A 17,327-nucleotide genomic window follows, 5' to 3' on the forward strand; every position below is an offset into this window, starting at 1 on the left:
GGCACCCAATAGCTGAGAAATATACTAAATTGGTGGAGAGAGTTAGCAGGGAATAAAAAGGACAACCAGCAAGGTATTTTGCCCTCAAAGGTTAAACCTACCTTTGTGAGCTATGGTGGGGATTGACTTTCCCAAATGTATTCCTTCCCCCTTTCTCTTGAGCAGCTACTCTTATAGCCCCTCTCCTAGAGGAGATAAGTAGCACTCAAGTTAACCTTTTGATCACCAAGGACCAAATAGTGTCCCTTGCATCTTGTGACACACCCTATTGCACTCTCTCATAAGTTCTCATTAGCTAAACATTAAGCATGGGCAGTACTTAGGTGACACAGGAAGTCATGCTAATGAGTCAGCAGATGGAACTCGAATCCACGTTAGCATTACCTCCATCATGTTCTTAGGAGATACAGCTAAAGGCTCATCTCACATGAGACATAAGAACAAGCCCTTTAACAATTAGGATCATTAAATATCTCATTTAATTTTTCACATGAGTAATGCTGGCTAGGTTCTATAGTTTACATTGTATAAGCCTTTATTCCTTATCCTGAAGTAATCGATTACTTCTGGCTTTAGCAGACTGTATCACAGCACACCATCATGTAGTCTGCATATGCCATATATTAACAGAATAAAAATTTAAAGCTCAGTTTAAAGTTTAGGTTGTTTTGGATTTTAAACTGGTCACTGGTTCAGGATTGTATACTGCACATCTCAGGCCTTGGGCCAATGTATTTTTCTTCGTTTAATTGGGTTTTTTTGGTAGGGATTCACATTTAGGAGCAAGAAGGAAACATTTTTCTGACAGGTCATTTTTGGGGGGGAGGTGGGGGGAGGGAGAAATGGGTAGCTATCAAAAGCCACATAAAAGATTGGAAAATTCAGAAGAGAGAGGGTGGAGATAAATATGTGACCAAAGGCACATGATACATTTATTTTATCACATGACATCACCACCACATGGCATGTATATTCACACACATGTGCTCTATACAAGCTTACTTTTGAGAGTAAGAACTCACACAGATGTCAAGAAGCCATTATATTTATGTAGGTACATCATAATAACTGTTAAATATAATGTCAAAATAGCTAAGGTTGAGACAATCTCTACAGCAGCACGATAATTGGAGTAGGGTTGCCACACACCTCCCTTTTAATATTAGATCAGACATTATCTTCTGTCATATTGTATAAGTATTATTTTCCCCATTTTATAGATGGAGAAGCTCAGACACAGAATATGAATGGTGAGGATGGAGAGCTCTCCTGTTGTCAAGTATAATTCACAGTGGCGGAATTTGTAACTGGATTCCAGACATTTTCTTGTCAAACCACTTGATTACAGGCATAAATCAGATAGCTCAAGTATTCTGATCTTTGCCCTCAGTTTGAGAGTGAAGACTGTGTCCACAAAAGGGAGACTGAGCTCCAGCCCTTTTAAAAATTGGCCCTTGAGGGTTCCCCGAGGAATTAATGTATTAGATCTTCTACTGGCTTGTTAACAGAAGCCGGGAATCATGGCTCACATTCAAATAAGTTTAGCCTAGTAAGTGCTTATAAAGATGAAGTTTTAAAATGTAATCCATTTTAACAGAGTTTAAATTTCCTTTACCAAAACATTAACAGTAGCATTCTATTTTAATTGTTTTCAAATGGCTTTTCTACAACTAACATGAGTATTTTGACAATTTGAACAGAAAGTACTAACCCAATGTGGTTTAAGATATTAAATTCCAAAATAAAGGTTCAGAACAGCTCTCTCTTAACGTGTCCAGAACTGTTTTTTCCAGTAGCTTTATCATGAACAATGTGCAAAGCCAATAGATTCCTGAGATTTGTGTCCTGATGTGCAGAGATGAGGATAGAAACTATTATTTAAGAGCAGGATGTACAATAAAACGATCTCACTTCAGCCTTCCTGGTGTTTGAAATTTGCTCAGTATGTGGGTGAATAAAGAGAATGTACAGTATGCATGTACACATGCTGCCAAGGTGAAGCATGATGTTCTTGACATGAACCTGGTATATATCAACATACAATTTCAACCCTGGCAGCTTGAGTGAAAGCAAATTTTAAAACTATCACTGGTCCATGACTGACAAAAGCCAAGCCTGGCCTTCAGCTTTGTAAAGTTCATGACTTGTTTCATCTGACTCTGAATACTGTTGGGGAAAGAAAAGGAAAATGTTATTTTTGTGATAAATTATTGTCACAACTAATATAGTGGCTATCGTAAATTTTCTGCCAAGCTTGGAATGTTGTGGATTCCAGGCAGATACCATAGCCCAGTGGTGAAAGTATAGCTGAGAAAGGGTTAATAGTGTGAAGTAAACATTTTTGATAATAGCTGTCAATTTATTTCATGGCTGCAGAAAAAGGATTTTTCCCAAGGTTATAACACTTCTGTGCATAGTAAATTGATATCTCTATTTATAACAGACACATTGTTTTCTGCTTATGATTGCACTATTGTCTTAACAATTTTTCAGCAAGGTAAAGCTTACTGTATAACCAAAATGTTTATAGATATTTTATGAGACTGGAAAGAAAAGTGATAAAATGTAGCTTAATAGAACAGACAGATGTAGGCACATTTCTTGGAAGAGAGAATTATGTGTATATGAGGCATACTTAGGGTTACCATATCTAACAAATAAAAAAAGAGGACCCTCCACGGGCCCTGGCCCCGCCCATTTCCCCACCCCAGCCCTGCCCCAACTCCGCTCCTTCCCACCCTAACTCCGCCCCCTCCTCCCTCCCACTCCCAGCCACGCAGAAAGGGCTGCCCGAGCGCTACCAGTTTCACGGTTTGCCGGGCAGCCCCCAGACCCTGCGCCCCCGGCCCGGCGCTTCCCCAGCGCAGCTGGAGCCCGGGAGGGGAAGCGCCCAGCCGGGGGCGCAGGGTCTGGAGGCTGCCCGGCAAACCGTGAAGCCGGTAGCGCTTGGACTTCGGGCAGCCCCCTTGCCTCCGGACCCTGCGCCCGCAGCCGGGCACTTCCCCTCCCGGGCTCTGGCGGCGCAGGGTCCGGAGGCATGGGGGCTGCCCGAAGCCGGTAGCGCTCCGGCAGCCCGGCTCTTAAACAGAGCTGAAGAGTCAGGGGAGGAGCAGAGCCGCCGCGGGAGGGGAAGTGCCTGGCCGGCATTTTCCCGGACATGTTCGTTTTTTTGGCAATTCCCCCCGGACGGGGGTTTGAGTGCTGAAAAGCCGGACATGTCCGGGAAAAAGAGGACGTATGGTAACCCTAGGCATACTTTATTTATAAATACAAATCATTTTATACTTCACAGGAGAGAAATTTCACAAGCCTACAAAAGGCTCCACTTGCAACATTTAACTTGATCCACCATCACCGTCTCTGGTGGATCCCAGGCTATATACATATGCACACAACTATATTTTAGAATGCACCTGAGTTGCAAAATAGAGTTCCAGAATTAGATTTGAACCCTAACTTGCTCTAAGTTGAAGAGCTTTCGTGTGCATTTTCCAGCTTCTGGACATTGCAAACATAACAAGCTCAAGCAGTCAATTTCAGATCTGGAACTGGATTTCTCCAAAGTCCTTGGAGGTCCATATCTGCAATTTCAGGTTCAGATCCATACCTAGCATAAATGTGCAATCCTGACCACACCGCCAAAGGAAATAAAACTGTTTTATTGAATAAATATTCTGAAAATACATTTGGTTGTGTTCAGATAGTTCACAGTAGATAAATATCTATGTGCTTCACAAAGTTGAAATATCATCTTTCAGTTTCCCATTTAAGACATCCCACTAAAATGTTCACATGAGTACTGCAGATGAAAAAATATTTATAGACAGCAGGAAGAAATAATAGTATTCAACAGACTTTTCAATGGTATTCGACAGTGTTCAATTGCAACTGTTGTCTTTTTATTTTCAGAAAACACTTGTCTGCTATTCTGCAAATGCTGACTATCTGGTCTGGACCACTCTCCTGGGGCCAAAGTGTTTACAGATCTCATCTGAATGATACAGTCCTTCAGACATGCTCAGTCTTGTACTTGCATGAATTAGGGCAAGGACCATACATCAATTACTGAATCCTGTTTGATGCTATACATTTGCTTGGTCACAAGCCACTGGCTTTGTTTGGCTATTTGAGGAGATTAGTTTCAGCTGCTAAAGTAGAAAGATGGGACAAGAAGAAAAAACACCACCACCGCAGGAAGAATTTCTGTTTGATATTAATGGGTATATTCCTACAGCAAAGATATGCATCAGGAAAGCAATTGCCCAAGACTGTTATTATGCATGTTATTTACATTCTATGCAAATAAGAAATATTTAAGTGGTCCACAGTTCAAAACTTGAATCTCTTGCGAAGGGTTAACTGTTACCTAAGTAGGCATTAGAAAAAGTGGTTGACTAATTTATCTTTGCAATAGTTAACAGTTAACATACCTTGACTAATGTAATTTATATTTTTGTTGTAAGAGAAATCAAGATTAGTTTCAGAATGTAAACCTTAAGAATTCCAAATTCTCTGTCCATTAATGTTCTCCTTTGATTGGATATTTAAATTATTTAGTTTATCTTGGTGATTGGTCTAATTAGTAATTTTCTCTGTAACAAAATATTATTGGTAAATGTGAGGAAAAATTGAAAGACTATCTCAAACGGAATAGATTACCTAGAAATATAAATAAAACCCAACACAATGAAAATAATTAGTTTCCTAATCAATAGTTAAAGTCTTCATTTGCATCTTGGGCATAACCACCAGATGCTGTTAGAATGGCCTAATGAAATGGGTCGCAGAGAAACTTATTACTTGCAGGCCTCAAACTGCGATTCAATGGCCCAGCAAAACAAGAAAATGCGCCCTGTTTTACTCAAACGGAATAGCCTGGATTCAGTTGATTTTATGAGGCAGCCACACCACCGCAGGAGCAAATCTCAGCAAGTCCGATTCAAAGATGATGGTACAAACAAGAAGCCGATTGGTGTCACTGAAATGGACACTAAACCTGCCAAAGACACAGCGCTCATGATTGGAAAGGCACAAATATCTAGGCACCATAACCTGCCAAACTATTCTCTCTCTTTCCCAAGGGCTCAGAAGGGGCATCGGAATATTGCTATTCAAACTTCTCCCAGCCTTAGGAAGCATTTTCCAGTTTTTAAAAAGAAAAAACTGACAACAAGTAAGTCTTTAATGGAAATGCCAACCGAGCCTGAATGCTCTGTCCAAGTCAACGGCAATCTTTCTGAACAAGACATGTCTTTGGACCTCTCTTATTTAAGAATAACTAAACATTTGGAAGATGGATCTACAACAGCCAAGACATCCAATCCGTTATTTCAAAGAGAGTGTAAAGCACAAAGCAATGGGCCTATCCACTCAGACTCAGATACTTCCGCAATACTGGAAAAGGCAACTGTTTATACACAGGTGCCTGAATACATACATCTGACTTCTCCACAGGACAACAGTGCTTCCGTTTATGCTTCAGACATGGCCATGGATTTAAATGATTCAGTACGTTCTCCTACTACTATGAGGCAATCCAATGAAAACTATACACTGCCATCCAAATCAGGAAAATCTCCCTCCTGCTTAAACAATACCAGGAACTGCAATGAAATTAATCCACATTATGACTCTTGTGAAGCAAAAAGTGTTTTGGAGTTACCTGTATCCACTAAAGACACTAGCACTAATGAAAACACTCCATTATCACCTCTGTCGAATCAGAGTTCATCACACTGCTTTCTTAGAGAGCATCAACAGCTAACAGAGCCTGAAACAGATTCTGACTGTATGGTGCTGACTAATGATAATCATGGAATAACGTCATTGACCAGCAGTAATGAGTCAAAATCTATTCCCTCGTGTCACACTGAAATGGATAAAACTTCTACACGGTCATATGTTCCAGAGTATAGCAATTATTTAGAAGACTTTCACATAAAGTCCCATCTTCCAGGGAATGAAATTAAACCAGAAACCAACAAAGAGATTAGAGACATTAATCAAATTCACTTGGCTCATGGCGAACTATGTGCCCTACAAGGCAGGCTGCAGTCCATAGAGGAATCTTTGCACTCAAACCAGGAGAAGATTAAAGTCCTTCTGAATGTAATTCAAGACCTGGAAAAAGCCAGAGCCCTCAGTGAAGGGTATGGTGTACTTTAATATTAAAAAAACTATTTTGTTAAGTAATTTATCAAAAAGTCAGACATGGCTGTTTACTTTCTTTTAATCTTTGTTACTCAAAATCTTCCTTTGAAATATTTAAAAAAATGTTTGCAAAATCATATTCTCTCTACTGTTTTATAGACTTGAGCCACTAAAGAGCAAGCAAATGTCTTTACATTTTGGCATTAATTAGCACTGAGCTTACAAAGCATCGGCTCAGTTAAGGCTTATCTATGTTGTCCACCCATCTGAACCATAATTTTGGTTCAGATCCAAGGTGTCAGAAAGCAGACATCACATGGCCTATGAGTTGGTGGTTTCAATCCAGTTAAAAGGGGTCAAGTTGCTATGTGACAAAAAACAAAAACAAAAACAAAAAAAAGAAAAGAGCATGGTTACAGATCGCACTAATTAACAGGACATATGAAAAAACATGGAAACTGAGCGCCCCTCTCACTTCTTAGGGTGGTGTCTTAAGAACAGAAATAAGGCACATTGTCAGGGCAGTGTGAAGAAGTTTGCACTTCCACCACCTGTGCTGTAAACATTCTGCAGGTTAGCTGGGACCTTCATTCTCTCTGGCTGCAAATTCGGACCCATGTACGTACTATATACATACCATATTAAAATCATTAACTAGAACATGTTTGAAGAAATGGCAGCAGAAGTTTTAGAATTATTGCTTTCTCTTCTGTTATTACCAATACAGAAAGTAAAAGTCCATGATCCACATTCATGCTTTATATGTTATCAGTCCAATCACCAGCTCTGTCTTGCAACTATTACTCATGTTATTTTTGGAATGCAAATTGTGCATTAGATTTCAGACTTCAATGGGACAAGTCTGCAACTGCAACACATGAGTAACAGTGGCAGGATCAGGCACCTTACTATTAAAAATGTCAAACTAACATGTGCAAACCATTTTACAGGGTTCAGAATGTCACCAAGTTTAAATCACTGGCTCAGACTTGGAGCATATTTGCTGAGAATACATTTCAGAACTCTTTTTGAAACTAACACAATAGTTAGAGACGGTTTCTAGCTTTTAAGAATATGTTGCATATAATTAGTCAATCCTTTGTGCATTTAAAATAAGATTAAAAACAGCTACATGCAATAGCACTTGCAAAACTTATTTAACTGCACACATAATTTGCTTTCATAATTACCAATAACAAAATGCAAATAAGATAATTGCACATTTTTAAACTCAGGCCATATATATTAGCAGTATTTAATCCTTATCACTGGCACTTCCTTTCACATTTGCAGAAGGTCCCCAGGCAGCAGGAACAGCATGGCTCTAGTGCAAAAGAAGATGGGCAGGGCCTGGGCTCATGATTTGGGGCCTGAGTCTTTACAGAAAGATGCAGGGAGTGAACAAGAGAGGTGCACGTTGTAGCTGGATGACCTACTGCCAAAGAGATCCTTCTAGGGCCATGGAGATAGCTCAGGGTATGTAGTGGTGAAATCTTCATGGAGTAGTTCTGTTAATTTTCTGGAACCTCTAAGGAGGAAGATATCTTCCTCAACAAACACAACAAAAATAGAGTCTGCCCTCATTTGACAAAAGCCTTGTTGAAGATTATGTATCTGAGTATTCCAGAAGGGTGCAGCATTGTAAAGTGAAATGCAGACCATTCTGCTACATTTGTTCTTCATTTTTATTCTGTTACCACTTTGTTGGAAACTGAATTACTGCAAAGCTCCTCAGCTGGCTCTGTTTCAGCCTCAGTGACAGGCTTCAATCTATCTTTTAGAATCATTGGGTGACTGTGTTGACTATGGTAGTAAAACGGTATAATAATTATCCCCATTGCTTTTGTGAGTAGCACCACTACCGCTATTGAAAAGAACAGACTGAGATTAGTTCTCAGAAAAGCAATCAGAGAAGAATTTTGGGCATAATCATACACTTTTTATGCAGATAAAGCTGCCATTGACTTCAATGGATTGGACACCTGGGATGGAAGGAACCACCCAGTACGTACATCTACAGCATGACTAAATTACTGTAGTTGTCCCCAACTCATTCTTGACAGATGACTGTCAAGCCTAGCCTTGAATATCTCCAGTGACAGCAATTCTGCAACCTGCCTGGTCAGCTTGTTCGTTTTGTCAACTTTCATAGTAGCTACAAGGAGAAGTGTTTGTTTTCTTAAATTAATTTTCAAATACACAAAGAATTGTCTAGCAGGTACATAGGATAAATAGGATAAGCCACAAAATAACTTGTTTTTTGACCCAGCCATTTATGTCAGTCTGCCTTTGTGGCACTATTCAATGAGAATGTTTAGCTGCCTTGCTTTTCTGTTCAAAAGAAAGGGACAAAAGAAAAGAATGGAAAAGTAGAAAGCAAAGAAAAAAAAAGGATTATAGTGTGACGTACAGAAAGCACAGCAAATGGTTCAAATGTGTTCCAATCAAAAAAGTGTTCTTATAATTTAAGTGTTCTTGTAAAGATATTCTTATAAGAGATAGCTGTACAAAATCACCTGCTTTCCAGAGAATCCCCTGAATACAATATTGGCACCACAGTTTAAATGAGCTTAAGGGCAGAGGTTCAGGATGATAAATGTATGTGCTTTGGTTGGTTTTAAACCAGATTCTTAGCAACAAATTTCAGTGTTAAATTTGTGATTAGGATACTTAAAATGCCTGGAAAGAGGAGTTAGGTTTATTATAAGAGTTCTAACTTTTCAGTTCACAACTTTTTTATATAAATTACAGCAGCTATTGTCTATTTCAGGCGCAACTTCTACCACACTGGCCAAGACCTCAACAACTGCAGCACTTGCCAGAACACTGCATGTATCATTTACAGGTACCACCTGCTACTTGGTATAGTATGCATAGATCTCATCAGGGTACAATACAATATTTCCCTTGCACCTATAGTTCTTCCATTGTAAATCATTAATAAAAGAGTGGAAAGTTATTTTGTGTTCTTTTAAGGCATAGAAAGAAAGTTCTCAAGACTGGCATTATTTCGAAAGAAAGAAAATTAAACTAGAAACATCCATTGACGTGATATTGCCACGTTTTCACGAGTATGCTTTGAAATTATTTGAAGCAGTCTCTGCTGAGTGGTATTTCCTTTGGGTATTTCTGTAATGAAGTTAGATCTCAGAAAAGGTGAAGACTCAATCCTCCTCCAGACTCAAGTTAGTTATAGCTGCAATTCACGTAAAAAGTAGACAAGCACAGAACACAAGTGAACTCACATTTCAATTCAAGGAACAATTTTCTTAGTGAGATTGCCATTTCATTTAGCTAAAATTGCTATAGCCAAGTAACTTTGCAGTGTGTTCTGGAAGCTATACATGTGCATGAATAAAACACGCAGGGTCATAAAAGGTATCTCCCCAACAGAGTGGGAACCTATCTCTTGGTGCCTGGGAACTGAAGACACATTATTTATTTATGTGTAATACCATAGCACTTAGGAGTCATAGTCATGGGCCAGGACCCCATTGTGTTAGGTATTGTATGAACACAGAACAAAAAATATACCTCCTGACCCAAAGAGCTTGTAATCTAAGTCTAAGAAAAGAGAGAACAGATGACTACAGACAAATATGTGGCGGAGTACAGAGAAACAATGAGACAATATTGGTCATCACGATAGACAGTGCAATCAGCACAGCAGCTGCCTAACCATTGTCAAGTTGTTTTTTGTAGGCATCACAGCAAAGAAGAGTTTTAAGAAGGAATCCGAAGGAAAATAACTAGGTGCTTTTACTGATGTTTATGAGGAGCTCCTCCCAAGCATCAGGTGCAGCTTGGGAGAAATCAAAAAGGCGCTTGTTTGAAAAATTAACAAGTGGACTATGGAGGCTGCCATCATTGGCTGATCAAGGATGACTGCATGACAGTTTTAGCTGTGTGGATGGATAGGAAAGGCGTTGTCTTAGAGACATTATGCAGAAAGAGTTGGCAAGACTTAGACATAGCTTGGATGTGAGGACCTACAGAGAGGTCCAAATCAAAGATGACACCCAGATTATGGGCCTGAGTGACAGGCAAGGATGATGGTGTTGTCTACGGTGACTGAGAAAGGAGGTGGGGTGGGGGGGGGGAGAGCTCTGTTTTAGCTCTGTTAAGCTTGAGCTGACGGCTAGAAATCCATGAGGAGATGGCAAGGAGGCAGACCAAGTTTTTAGTTCGATCAGAAAGACAGGTCTGGAACAAAGTAGATCTGTCGGTCCTCAGCACAGAGATGGTAGTTGAATTTGCATTTACAGATGAGATTATCCACAGAGAAGGTGTAGAGGGAGAAAGGGGACCAAGGACAGAGCCCTGTGGAACCCAGAGAAAAAGTTGTGCGGGATGATGAGGATCTTTTAAGGGACAGGCTGAAGGAGCAATTAGAGAGATAAGAGGTGAACCAGGAGAGGTCAGTCACAGAAGCAAAGGGAAAACAAGATTTCAAGCAAGGGAACAATCTATGGTGTTGAATGCAGCTGACAGGTCAAGGAAGATGAGGATATAGTATTGGATCTGACCTTTGGCTAGGAAGTGGGGGGAAGGTCACGTTGTGTTTTGTCAATTTTCTCTTGGAAGAAATTGGTGAGATTCTATGCAGAGAGAGGAGTGGAACCAAGAGGAGGGGAGGATTGGAGGAGGAAGTCAATGATTGCAAAAAGGCAGCTAGAACTGCCAGGATGGAATGCAAAATTAACTCCCTTAGTGCAGCAAGATTAGCATTAAACATGCCTGTCTTAAACTCGGACAGTGTTACTACAATATATATCCAGTAACTAGGCTCCTAATTCTAAAGTGATAGGTGGAATTTAAATAATGCACCAAATATTGTGATTTCTGTGGTATATCTGTATAGAATTTGACAAGGGGTTGCAGTTTGTGTGTGAAATTGCTGCGTGGGGGGTGGGGTGGGGAATTGGACAGAGCATGTGTGTTCAAAACTAGAGATTTGGGATGTGTGGGGAGGGTGTTCTTTGGTTATTTTTTTTTTTTAAACTTCAATAGGAATTGAAATGAAAGGCAGTCTGGTATAGTTTGTGTTACTATTTGTATATTTAATTGAATAAAACTCTGGTTTTGTTTGTCTTTCCAGTTATTTTCTACTGTTTCAGAAATGTCATGCTGCAAGATTTAGTCCTGGAATTATTTGACAGTTTTAAAGATATAGGCTTTTGTCACTGACAAGGGTAGGTTGCTCCTGAGGCGTGGGTTTTGTGGTGAAGTGCAAGTTTGGCAATGGGTTTCAGCAGCTAAGATGACAGAAAAAGGTTTCATCAACTGAGGACTGGGTGTTGGAAGATGTAAGGAAAGATTCAAATAATTTGTCAATATGGGATGATGTATTTCCTTTCTCCCCAAAATTTTGGGATGTTTTTCTTATCTCCATTTCTTTACAGACCATAGTGGCCTTACTCTAAGCTTCATACACATATCTAACACACCCATCATAGAGCAATGGGCCCAAAGCACAGTCTCCCATTTGCTAAGTCACAAAAAATACTTGTCACGTCCACTCAATGAGCAGCCCACCAATGAGCTTCAATCATGTTTTCCTAGACAGATCTCTCATCTTTTATAAAGCCCAAGTAGATCACCAAAACAGTAAAATGTCAACAAATCAGCCAAACACTGCAAAAGAAAGCAAACTAAGATTTGTGTCTATACTGTCTTTAACTATTGAAAGCTACTTTTGAGCTATTCATAACTCTTCATGTAAAAGTAACTTATTGGAGAAAAAGGCAGGTTGGGCCCATAACCACTCGGACAGAAAGAAACTGAGGGAACAAGGTATTTATACCCCAGTTGTGTGGAATGTAGCGTTCAAGGGACTTGTTCACATACCTTACCTCCTAACTCAAAAAGGTTCTCTGGCTGCCTGGTTAGTCATGTGGGTCATACAATTCTGTCCTCTGAGGTGGTAACTCTAAGACATGGAGTAAGTTCTCTCACGGCCATGCACGTGGAGCAACATATGTGATCCCTCTGTGCACCAAGAGGCAACAATAGGCTTAAGAATTATTAGTCACATGGTACACAGTATACAACCTAAATTATCTAAAGGTCTCTAGGGAAACAAAACTTTGGGAAGATGATACTTTGTAAAGTCAGTGACCCAGATTACCAACTCAGTTATAAGCATGTCAGCTCCTTATTTCAATTTATCCTGGTTTCTGTTTGTCTACACTTAAGTCATGTCGACATAGCTGTATCAGGGGTATGAAAAAAATAGCCAGCCAGTGTAGATGCAGCTAGGTTGATTGAAGTAGGCTTCTGTCAATGTAGCTCATGTTGTTTGGAGAGGTCGTGTTCTTACACTGACAGAAAAACTCCTTCTGTCATGGTAGGCTGCGTATAAATTAGGAGGTCTATGCCAACATAGCTATGCCAGCATAGGCTCCACAGCATAGACAAAACCTACGTTACAGTTACGTGTGGGATGAGTTTGCCACATTATCTACAATATACCTGTAAAAAAAGAAAGCTGACACATTCATTTCCCACCAAACTTCATGCTTTCTGGTTCTAAACAAGAAACTTATTCATCTTGTTCATTTTTTAGTCTTCCTTCAGCATAAAATACAATGCCACTATACAAATTTTTTCTCATATTTTGAGTATAATTAACAAAACTTTCAGCAATCTATAACCTTAATGTGCTGATTATTTATTAACATTTGTCTTTGAAATCCTCCATATGAAACTGAGGTTTTATTCATATTTTTCCTCATTGTTATTCAAAACTACACTACTGCCTGCTACCTACATTCCAATGTTCAAATAATTAGGAGAGGAAGGCAATTATTTTGATGAAAGAGAAGAAAGATTAAAACAACATTACATAACAGCAATGGTACTGATGAGAACTGTCATTTTACATTTCAAATTATAGTAAGGCTTATATGATATACTTGTAAGCAGGTCTAATAAGCTAATGAAGAAGGGATAAGAGACTTCCTTGTGCTTAGTTAAGCAATCAGCTGCATTGTGATAAATTGCTATGGTGAATTTCACACTGAACATAGTGTGCAGAAATGTGACTGATTATATGTCTCTGTATTCATGTGTTGCAATCACTAAACCAGTATTACAAGCTTATTACTCAGTTATTCTTAGGAGGCTATACAAGGTAAGGTAAACATAATATTTTAGTAAGAATTGCATGTCCTAGAGTGTATCAAAAATATGTTTAAGAGTAGAAGATATACTGTGTGTATTACACACACATAGGCTAGGCTACAGGTAAGGACCCACTTCCATTAAGACCCTCAGCTCAGTTCCTCCCCAGTGTAGATCTTCTATTGTCCTCTTAATGTTTCCGGTAAATGTCCTTTATTCTTGTCTGAGTATAATCTTGATATCACAGACTACACCTTGCCTGCACATCATGCCTGGGGTAAGCTGCCTGAGTGGCTTTGTTCTTCCCTTTCTGAGAGATGTCCGTGGATGATGTTAAGCTCTTGGCTCCTTTTCCCTACGGCACTCTCATGGGTGGTACGTTGGGAGGGGGGTTCTATTCGGTCACTTTTGCTTAAAAAGGATGTAAAGTCACTGGGGGATAAAGTTGAAATCTCAATATGCAGGTGACTATCACATCTCTGACTTTGGCTGGACCCAATGGTGCAGACTCTTTGCTTTCCCAGGTCCTGGTCAAGATACTGGAAAAATCTGGGGTAGCTATAGCTCATATCAGGCAAAATCAAAGTGATGTGAATAATTACAGGGAAATAACTTGAAAAAAAGGGAGAGGTTGCTGTTTACCCCAAATATTAAAGGGGTTCACCCACACTTAGTCAAAGCAGGATGATGGGCACATGGTTAAGACACTGGACCCAACAGTCTAATAACCAAAACCAAAGCCTATTTCAGATACCAGCTCTCTTTCGCTCCCTAAATAAACGAGGTGAGGGGGTGAGTATTTATGTTATGGACAGGGTTCTCTCTCCCGCATATTTGTTAACATGCTATGAAGCATTTTCTAATTTTGTAGGTACGCTCAGTGACTGTTGCATTGGATGCACTTTATAATCCGAAATTAAACAAATGATTAGGAAAATATGCATATTTGAAACCTGCTATTTCCCCCCATAGTTCTTACTTAGCTAAGCCTTCCTTAATCACCTTATTTTTAATTAAATTATGACTTCAGTGACATCAAATGCTAATAAGGAAGCCAACAAATTACCTGAACAAATAAATGCCTTACATTAATCCAAAATAGATTGAAAGTTTTATAATTTGCTTATCAAATCTTAACAGAAAGCGTTCTCTGATATGAAACAGCCAAGATCAAACTTATCTTGTTTCAGTCACCTTCTTGCTAAAGTCCCATTGTATTCAACTGAGAAATTAACATACTGAATGAAAAAAAGCACCTTACCAACTTCAGCCAGCAAAATTGTTTTCTACAAGAGATACCTTAGGTCTGCATTACCTGCAGGCAGTAACATGTCTTAGGTAGCTCCACCACACAGTAAGATTGCCTTTATTTTTACCATCACAATCAACCCTTCTAAAGGTGATATATGTTGAGAGGCCATCATAATTAACCTTTGGTTTTAAGAGAAAATAGATAATACAGAGCCACTCTTGAGAGGTACTCAGAGAGCCTCGACTCCTACTGAAATTGCAACTCAGTCTCTGACCTTGCTCAAACTCCCTCCCCCGATGGCCTAATTCTGCAAGGTGTCAAGCATTTTCAACTCCTGGGATCTTGCAGATTCAGGGAAACATGCAAGTTCACAGAGACTCTGTCAAGGCTGATTCCCCACTCTGGCATTTTGAGTGCAGAAGATGGGGTCCCGCAAGGATTTTAAAAATTAATACTGGCCACTTCAGGCTGGTATTAAACTCCCAAGGTCACAGCTTCTCTCTGATCTTAGAAGGGTAGATGCTGCCATCACCCAAATGCAATCTCCCCCCGCCTTTGAGAACCCAGGAAAGAACACTTGGGAATTCCTTCCTGTGGGGTACCCTCAAGCCCTTTCATCCCCCTTTCTCAGGAAGAGCTGAGAAAAAAACAAAGGAAATTAGCTGTTGCCAACAGCTAATTAAATAACATATGCACAAACCTCTTAGGGACACATAAATCCAATCCTGTTCTTAAAAAAGGTAAATTTTATTAAACCCAAAAAGAAAGGAAATATATTTGGAACTTAGGCTTTTTGCTAGATCTTAAAAGAAACAATTATAAAAATTAAGCATCAAGATAGCTCTCTTGAGGTTCAGCTTAAAGGTTACAAGCAAAACAAAAGCATCTTTGGTTAGCCCAGAGGAATCCACAAGCCAATAAAAATAAAAAATAAAATAACCCTAATCGCGTCTTCCTAGACATTCCCTAATTTACTTACATTTCTGGGGTTTTAGATAAGCAATCTTTAGGTATGATCCAATGGCTTTTCATACCTGGCTTAAAGCTTCTCACAGCATAACTGCTCCCTGTCCGGAGAACAATATGACATAGACAAAGGGAAGTTTTTTCCCAATTTTAAAAAGTTCTAGCCCTCCCATTGGCTCTTTTGGTCAGGTGCCCACTCACTTCCCTTTACCTTTGGGCTTGTTAACTCTTTAAAGGTAAAGCAAGTAGAGAACAACCACTAAGAGGGATTCCATAGCCAACTGGCTGGCTGGGTGTCCACAAAAGGGAGCGATCCCCCCTCTCATTTATCACAGACCCAATGACAGAAATCTGAAATTAAAGAAGCAAAGAGAAAATGTAGCATAACTAGTCCAAGTAACAACTTGAAAACAGTATACAGAAGTTTGAGACTACGGGGCCACCAGCGATCTTCTTACCAAATGTCAAATACAAAAGTGAAAAGAAACAACTGTATCTTGGCAGCAGCCTTCCATTTCCACGTGGATAAGAACTGTTTGTACACCCAATGCCATTAGTACTGCAGAGGACAAATGAAACAGCCCTTCTTATCCATGCACCAGATATAACATGTCCTAGTGGCTCCTAAATTTTAGCTGTTCTACTGCCTTAATATGTGACCTCAGGCAAAATCATCTAAATTATCTTTGCCTCAGTTTTCCCATCTGTAAAATGGGGATGATCATACATAGTTATGTTGCAAGGGCAATTCCCAGGATCAACTGATTAATGTAAACAAAGTGCTAAGCAGATTTAAATTACCAGGTAATAACACAACCCACGCTAAGCAAAAATAGAAAAAGCTATCTGACAGCTGGCAATTTAGAGTAGGTGCTCGAGATGCCAGAAAAGCCCTAAAAACAAAAACTTCATTTTGCTAATTTATATTTTATATTGCAGTTTCCATTATTAGTTGCAACTAATTAAGCCACTGAACAACAAACATGCCAACACATGCTTTTTGAAACCTCTCTAATGGATAATATGTCTTATTAAATTCCAATTTCAGACTATTAAATAAATCAGTAATACGTAACCGTTGCACACCCCCTCACTGCTATAATTTTGACTTGGCCCATGTTGGTGCATCTTCAGCAATGCTGAGCCCAAGGGCCTTATGAGTACCGTGGGTATGTCTACGCTGGAATCAGACTGCAGGGCTGTTTAACTGCAGTATAGATTTCTGGGCTCAGGTTGGTGGCCGGGCTCTAGGATCAGACAAGGTGGGAGAGTGCCAGAGCTTGGGCTGCAGGCCAGCCGGAACATCTACAGCCAATAGCCTCGCAGTGTGAGTCCCATGGGCCCGAGTCACCTGGCTCAGGCCAGCCACAGGTGTCTAATTGCAATGCAGGCATAATGTAAGAAATTATGGGTGGAAGATTTAGTTTTAAACATCTGAAAAATAAAGTACCAATATGGGCCTTAATTAAAGAAGTGAGGACAGGGTAAATTTAGACTAAGGAGACTATAAGATTGGTGTTTTCATGCTTGCCTTTTGCACTGCTCTTTTTTGAAAGGACATGAAACCTTCACTACAAGCACTTTGTGGCTAGCAAGGGTAACACTAATTTACTCCATTCATCTACCAATTTAGTCTCTTTCGTCTCCTCAAAATGAGGCAAAACCTGGGCTATGAATTTGACCCTTTGAAAATACATTTCCGATGTGTTTTGAAAATACTTTAAGACTTAAAAACAAAAACAACAATAAAACTGTCTATATATACCAGTGAAGTCTAGTGTTATGCTTCAAAACTGTCTTATGGCTCAAAGTTGTTACAGAATGTGATTATCGACAG

At 39.6% G+C, this 17,327-nt stretch overlaps 2 protein-coding genes across 2 annotated transcripts in view; one reads left to right on the plus strand and one right to left on the minus strand.

The window, feature by feature from the left end:
- DOCK2 (dedicator of cytokinesis 2) overlaps positions 1–17,327 on the minus strand; it is a 492,812-nt gene that overhangs the window by 222,911 nt on the left and 252,574 nt on the right. The window lies entirely within an intron of this gene.
- The window catches only part of INSYN2B (inhibitory synaptic factor family member 2B), a 118,180-nt gene that overhangs the window by 83,640 nt on the left and 17,213 nt on the right, over positions 1–17,327 (plus strand). Inside the window, exons 2-3 of the mRNA XM_005295700.4 lie at positions 3,910–6,149; positions 8,921–8,995. Coding sequence (XP_005295757.2) covers positions 4,753–6,149; positions 8,921–8,995 — 1,472 coding nt within the window. The 5' untranslated portion in view covers positions 3,910–4,752. The remainder of the gene's footprint in view (positions 1–3,909; positions 6,150–8,920; positions 8,996–17,327) is intronic.

The sequence above is a fragment of the Chrysemys picta genome, chromosome 8 (genome assembly GCF_011386835.1).
Source record: "Chrysemys picta bellii isolate R12L10 chromosome 8, ASM1138683v2, whole genome shotgun sequence".
Taxonomy (NCBI): Eukaryota; Metazoa; Chordata; order Testudines; family Emydidae; genus Chrysemys; species Chrysemys picta.